This window comes from Festucalex cinctus, chromosome 1, assembly GCF_051991245.1.
Source record: "Festucalex cinctus isolate MCC-2025b chromosome 1, RoL_Fcin_1.0, whole genome shotgun sequence".
Taxonomy (NCBI): domain Eukaryota; kingdom Metazoa; phylum Chordata; class Actinopteri; order Syngnathiformes; family Syngnathidae; genus Festucalex; species Festucalex cinctus.
Window position 1 is genome coordinate 56,516,267 of NC_135411.1, and position 7,747 is coordinate 56,524,013.

General features: G+C 42.9%; 1 protein-coding gene across 2 annotated transcripts in view; it reads left to right on the plus strand.

The window, feature by feature from the left end:
• olfm2a (olfactomedin 2a) overlaps positions 1 to 7,298 on the plus strand; it is an 82,758-nt gene extending 75,460 nt beyond the window's left edge. For both annotated transcript variants that reach the window (XM_077496152.1, XM_077496142.1), the window contains exons 4-6: positions 1,510 to 1,729; positions 2,459 to 2,565; positions 6,332 to 7,298. In XM_077496152.1, coding sequence (XP_077352278.1) covers positions 1,510 to 1,729; positions 2,459 to 2,565; positions 6,332 to 7,006 — 1,002 coding nt within the window. In that variant the 3' untranslated portion in view covers positions 7,007 to 7,298. The remainder of the gene's footprint in view (positions 1 to 1,509; positions 1,730 to 2,458; positions 2,566 to 6,331) is intronic.
• The last annotated feature ends 449 nt before the right edge of the window (positions 7,299 to 7,747 follow it).

Here is a 7,747-nt window from a genome sequence, read left to right on the forward strand (position 1 = left end):
AAGTATAAATGCAAAACGTGCGCTCCCCCTAGGGACCTGCATGAATGTCATTCAACTGTGTTTTATGCTCCGCGATCTTACTGATGTGTGTGCGTGTGGAATGAGCTTGATTATTAGTTAAGGCTGAGAAGATTACAACATGCACAAAGCCAAAATGTTACATCCCAGGCTTCCCAATGCAAAACAACATAAAGAGGGAATGGAAAAATCTGTGCATTTGACCACATTGACTGATGGCTACGCTCAGCTCCAAGTTGCGACGTGGGAGATTAACGGGATCTGTGCGGCTTGAAAAGGAGGCAGGCGTAAGGCGGGCGAGATTTATGATGTGACGCCACAGGGCTGAGACTGGCTCCATCACTAGATTTAAGATAAACCCCAACAAGAGAGAGAGAAGGTAGGCAAGGGCGCCATCCCCGTGGCGAGCATATTTTATCGAAAGGTCTATTTCTTTCGTGATCTATGGCTCCTAAAACTGGATGCTGGGCGGCTCTCCCACTGCTTCCTCCACTCCTACCTTTCCCATTCTGAACACCTCATGACTCACATCCAACATACACTGGTAGCAGTCTTCTTCAATCAATCATACAGATAGTACACGATCATCAAGAAAAGTGGAAAATCATGTGTCGAATGATAGATGGGTCGAAGGTAGCACGATTTGGTGGGTGATTGGACTGGATGAATGAGTAGGTGAAAAGTCCAAGATGGATGGAGGGAGGTTTGGGAGGGAGTGGTAGGTAGGTAGGTAGGTAGGTAGGATGGGAAAGATGGGTGGATGGATGGGGTTTGTTGTTGGATGATTAATAGATCGCAGGTTGGATGTATGATGGAAGGATGGATGGATGGATGGATGAACGGATGGATGAACGGATGGATGGATTTGGGCAGTGTCAATGGTTGGATGGATTAATGGATGGAGGGAGGGAAGGATGGATAGATGGGGTTTGTTGGATGATGGATGGATGGATGGATGATTTGGGCAGTGTCAATGGTTGGATGGATTAAATGGAGGGATGGGTAAGGTTTGTTGTTGGATGATTAATGGATGGGAGGTTGGATAGATGGTGGATGGTGGATGGATGGCTGTATGGATGATTGACAGGTTGGTGGATTGGTGTAAAATTGGATAAACTGATGGACAGATATGTCAGGGGCTGGATGGATTAATGGATGGATGCAAGCTGCCTGATCCTAAATCATTTAAAGGAAGCATGGCAGCATGTTTTTTTTTTTTTTTTTTTTTTAATTCATTTACTGTATCTATTTTTCAAGAATTTGTATTTCTTTAAACCATTGACGCTAACTTTGGCTCTGTTAGAGGCCAAAACGAATAGAGACAAGCATGGAACCAGAGTTTAAAGAAAGCTGTAAGGCTCAGTGGCGTTACATACTGCTTACATAAAGGACTACAATGACAGTGAGATTTTAAACAGACAGATGAAGGTCAATACTGCAATACAGTGTAGCCCTGAGAGTCTTGCCTTCTCTCCTCTGCTGACTATTTAGGATTTGAAAGACAAGGTGGGCGAGCTTCTCCGTCGCCTCCCTGTGCTGGAGCAATACAAATCGGACACCAAGATGATCGTGCACCTGCGCGAGGAGGTGAGGAATCTGTCCTTGGTACTGATGGCCATCCAGGAGGAGATGGGCGCTTACGACTACGAGGAGCTGCGCCAGAGGGTCCTGCTACTGGAGACCCGCCTCCACTCATGCATGCAGAAGCTGGGTGTGTACTCGCATGCAAATGACTGTTGCTACGCGCTCAATGAATTCTTAATCGCAAACCATCCAATTCTATTACAGCACTTGTGTGCCTATACGCAATTAGTGTGACCGACGCAAGGCAGAATTAAATTATTGATTGAAAGAACATCATAAACAGACAAATGTTCTGCTGTACAACATTTACACGCTGGTTGCCCACTCAAATGATCAACGTAAATTATGAAAAACTTTCCTAGAAGACCAGAATGAATAATTGATTGTGTTCACTTGGCTAAACTAGTGATTTAACAGAGTAAAACAAATAAGGGCTGATGATGATGATGAAACAAAGAAGACCAAATCTAACACAATCACTGGAGTAGCACAAATCTCAGGCTTTCTTTCAATAAGAAACTACAGTATAGTGTAATTTATTTGTTCATGCCTATGTTGTTGCGTAACTACAACTATTCTCGATTCTATAATAATTTGAGATGATTCACTGTCATTATGAGGCACTTGTTTTCAGTCTTGCACGTTCTCCAAGCAAGCACAATGACTTAAATTCCATTTGAAACGGTACGTCAATCAATAAAAGTACCTCCATTTCAAGTAATCGAATGGAAAGTGTTTTTACATCCCCTTCAGAATCCACTTTAAAATGTCTTCCTGCAGGATCCAGCACATGTGTACATGTGGACATCCATTAATATTCATACCTTCCTCCCTCTATCTCTGCTTTGACCTGCAGGCTGCGGCAAGCTGACGGGCGTCAGTAATCCCATCACGGTCCGCGCTTCGGGGTCCAGGTTCGGCTCCTGGATGACAGATACGATGATCCCCAGCTCCGACAACCGAGTGAGTGTGCTAATCCCTGCAAGTGAGCAAATACAGAGAATCAAGTGGAGCAGAAAGCCAAAGAAATGTGTAAAAGTGTATGGAGATCCCCTAAGCTTAGCTATAGCAGAGGTCTTGATTTTCACAGGTGGAAGTTAATGGAAATTTCAGGCAGTTGATAGGAATATTCATAGTGTGAAATGTTGAATATTTCCAAAAGTGGAAAAAAAGACAAGATAACCTTTATGGCTTATGAAGTTGCAAATTTGTTTGCATGAAAATGAATGGAAGGCAGCACTGTTGAATAGCGGGTGCTCCAATTTCCTCCCACATCTCAAAAACAGGCACGGGACCTTGATTGAAATCTCAAAATTGTTAATTGGCGTACTACTGCCAATGTGAAAGGCTCATTTTTCTTCCATGCAATTGAATGGCGACCAATCTAGTGCACCGACAGGTATTGTGGATATAAATGAATTTACGAGAATTAACGAGAACGACATAGGAAATGTATTCTCATTCATTCCCTATGAAAAATGTCCAAATTTGAGCTGAACATCCAGTGGAAATGTATCAAATATTCCTCTGCAATCCGATAATCACTAATGGATCCATTTACCTCCTCCCTACGCTCGTTCGCCTCTGCAGCTCCAGCTAATAAATCACTTCATCACCATCAATGGAGGAATAAATGAGTTGTTTGCACTGGAGTTTTCCAAATGGCCTAGGCAATTAGTGTGCGTGCCCCTGGACACATGCGATATAGAAAGTGCCCTCAAATAATTGAGAGATGATGTGAGTTTGTATCACACAGTTTATAGTTAAAGGAAGGAGGTCCCGACTTGAATTCTCTATTCATAATGAGCAAAATCACGATGGTTGCATTTGGCGAGCCACTTTAACGTTTATGTAAACTTAGAAGCGTACTACATTGTGAGACAAAAGCTTCATGTCCATAAAATCCAAAATACTGTTGCAATTGTTTTGATATTTTCAGAAGTTGGAGTTGACATGAGTAGAGATGTGCATGTGAATTTTGGTAACAATTCATAGCAGTTTTGTGTCACTAAGTGGTGTTTAGCTTTTGTACATTTGCAGCTGTGTTCAAAAGTTGACATACTTTAAGCACAACTGTACTTCTTTCTAACATTTACGACAATTCACAAATTTTTAGCTTACCGGTATTCCACAGAAGGTGTTGCCATAGGTGATCCTGGTTACAGTCATTTAAACTAAAAACGTTTTTTTTCTCCTTGAAGCACAAACATTTATTCACCTTCCTATCAATCGTGAATCTGTCTTTCCTTCTATCTGCATCAGTTTTACTCATTCTGGAAATTTTGGGAATATCATTTGTATTTTTCAATTCCACTTGTTGGATGTGTACACTGCACTCTAATGGCACGATGCCATCAATTGTTTAAAAGACAATCAGGCCACTTAAACTCTTGCGGGTCACATTAAATGACATGGTGAGCCACATTTGGCCCTCAGGCCTTAAGTTTGACACATGGACTACAGGTTTGAAAGTAAACAAGCAGCTGCAGTCCGCCAACAGTCAATAGATCGTCTGATTATTGATTATGGATCAAAGGTAGGGTATATGACCAATATTTATACGTTCTATTTCCCTAAAAGAACCCTTTATTAACTCAAAGTTGAGTCAAATTGACCCAAGTAGAGGCATCGTTGGGTTATTTTCGACCCAACTGTTTTTAGAGTGCATTGAAATGAACACAATTGTGTTGAAATAGACATCAAATTGGGGGGCTAAGCTCAGCTTCTTCCCCTTGCACATCCCCTGGGACTCATCTGGAAGGCCGAGGATGTTTAACGCGCCATCATTTCCCTATCCAACAATCCAACTGCTGAACCTCGCTCCTCCCATTGCTCCCACTGGAACTCTTATTGCAAGCAAAGTGCCGACTGTTGCACCCGGGGAGGAGAGGCATAAAAGGAGGGGTAAAAAAAATAAAATAAAAAAAGGACTATCTTAGCAAATCCCGCCTCGCTGTGTTAAGCACAAAATAAACATCTATGTGGAGTGCTGTTTAATTAAATCAATTAAAAGATGAACTTTGTCTCAGCGGAAGCATCGGGGGGATGAGCCGAGGGGCGCAGCCGGCGAGCGGGCCGCGTCAGTGGGCCGATGCTGCTGAGAGCGCTTCAGGGAGACGATAGAGCTGCTAAATTGATCGATTTTCTGTAAGTGTGGACGGGGGACGGCGCAGCGCTCCAGAAGTGGTTGACTGCAAAGTGCAACAACGGCTTCAGCCCCACACGCCAACGCAGATCAATGCATGTTCAGCATGCAGCCGTGCCTGAGAACATGCGGTCGCACGGTCAGCAGAAGACGTGTCCTGCTTCCATTCTGGAACCTTGAACCCACAGCAAGTGAAGCGGAGACAAGTAGAAGAAGAATTCTCATGTACACCGTAAGAACAAAACACAAAGAGGTCAAATACAAACTTTGTGTCGTCTCCACAGATATTTTGGTGTTGCCTTCTAATTGTCTGCTAACTTGGAGAGGCGAGTCCTGTGCCACACTCAACCGAGAAAGGATAAAGAGTTGACAGGAACAAGAAGTCAAACAGGCACACATGAAGGAAACAACTCAAAAAAATAGTCGTTATAAAAAATAAAAATAAAAACACTGTTGAATACTGACTCTCTGAGAATATTAAATTGTCCATATGTCAATGGGGCGTGGCTGCAAATCCACTGCGAGCCCAGTGAGGTAAAGCGCTATTGAAATTAGATGGATGCCTCCAAGCAACATTTAAACCTAATGAGATTCTATTCAAAGAGTCTACTTACATGTTGTGTGTTCCAAAACAAAATATCCATATTGTGATGTATTGTTTTTCCTTATATATGATCAGTCATCACTTAAAGCACGCCAATACTGTGACGTATCTTTCCATAATTTGATTATTACTGCAGTATCAATATTGATACTATTGGCATTATAGGAGTAACATTGAGACAATATTGTATTTATATTGCAAAATCCCCCATCTTCACTTTGTTTAGAACACCAGCGAAGCCTCTCAAGAGCCAATTGATGTTAACTATGTTTTATAATCATGAACTTTATGTTTTGAGCAGATGATTACCAAACAAAGCATACTTTCGCCGAGCTGAGTCCAACATGGTGGCTACATTAGCCATTTTCCTATGGATTATGCAGATTTCAAATATCTGTCTGTATAGCTTCTCAGTCAAACTGCACACGGTAAACAGCAAAAGCTGAATGGGAGATAATTGGAGTAGATGTGAAGTAGACCACAGAGTTGTCAACATGATGGCAACATTGAAAGCAGACCTACTGCATTGAAACGTTTTAACAGACCACAAAGCAATTTAGCATATTGTCTTCTTGGATGACTCACAGCTTCACTTGATAATCATTTGCTATTCCTAATTTCATGTTTTTGTTCTATGGAAACTATCGTACTTTTCAGACAAACATACAGATTTTCACAAGATTGCACCAAAGTCCTAGCAAAAAGGAAAGTAGTAAGCTGGTGTCAAGGAAGTGTCTTGAAGTGATACTCCTTGACTGAAAGACTAAATTCTTTGTAAATTGGGAATATGGGGAGCGTGTATTTTTGATGTTTCCTTTCTAAATCAAATAATCTGTAACCGGTGCTTCAGTTACTCAGTTTTTTGTTGTTCAGTACAGGGCTTGGCCCCTATCTCCTACCATTATTGTTTCTGGATTATTTCTTGGTAGGCAACAGAGAAGCTTCCTAAAGTTAACCCTCGACTATTTTCCTTGCCGCAGGTTTGGTCCATGGACGGTTACTTCAAGGGTCGTCGCGTCTTGGAGTACCGCACCATGAGTGACTTCATGAAGGGCCAGAACTTTGTGCAGCACTTACTTCCGCACCCGTGGGCAGGCACTGGTCACGTGGTCTACAACGGCTCGCTGTACTACAACAAGTACCAGAGCAACATCATCATTAAGTACCACTTCCGTTCCCGGAGTGTCCTGGTGCAGCGCAGCCTGAGCGGCGCCGGCTACAACAACACCTTCCCCTACTCCTGGGGCGGCTCCTCCGACATCGATCTGATGGCCGACGAGAACGGCCTGTGGGCGGTCTACACCACCATCCCCAAAGCCGGCAATATTGTCATCAGCCGCCTGGAGCCGCAGACTCTGGAGGTGCTGCAGACGTGGGACACCGGTTTCCCCAAGCGCAGCGCCGGAGAGTCCTTCATGATCTGCAGCACGCTCTACGTCACCAACTCCCACCTGGCCGGCGCTAAGATCTACTTTGCTTACTACACCAACACGTCCAGCTACGAGTACACAGACATCCCCTTCCACAATCAATACTCCCACATCTCCATGATGGACTACAACCCCAGGGAAAGGGTCCTCTACACATGGAATAATGGGCATCAGGTTCTCTACAACGTCACATTGTTCCAGGTCATTAAGACTTCTGGAGATTGAGAGCTCAACCGAGACTGGACACATCTGATGCTGTATACAGTGTTTGGAGAGGGACAAAAGAAATGCTGTTTGTGGGTTCAAACTGGGTGGGTGGGGTGGCTGTGGGGGGTTAAGTGTTAACAGGCATAGGCTTGTATTTTTTATCAAATCTTCATAGAGTGCTATTATTCACATTGTGAAAAAACAAAGCAAGACAAAAGACTGGGCATTTCTGTTTCGTTTTCTTTCTGTGATGAGTAAGCATGGTCCATTTTAATTGTGATGAGAAATAAATATCGGTCTTTAACATTTATGACCTTGTGATTCTTTTTCCTTCTTATTAAAAATCGTGAGGCTTGAACGAGTATAAGGCTGAATTTCATGACGTCACCGATCATAGTATTTCAATGCAGTCTATAAACACATTTATACTTCATTCACATTTAAAGATATCCAAAAGCTATCTCATTTTTATCCACATTTGCAAAAGGTCTGATTCTGATCTGAAGATATTCAATTCCATGCACTTTTCCACGTATCCCTTGATGCATATCTAAGATCAAAACATGTCACTTTAACCATGCAGCGGAACGCCATCCGAGGCTTCAACTTTTTCATGGTGAAAGGAACATCACAACGACTTGTTTTTAAGATCAGCTGACAAATAAGACCAGAAGGGAGCGGATACGAGGCTAGGCAGAATCCAATCTAACACCACATATAGTCCTCAAGGCGGCTGCGGCTTCAAAATAGTGCAGTGGG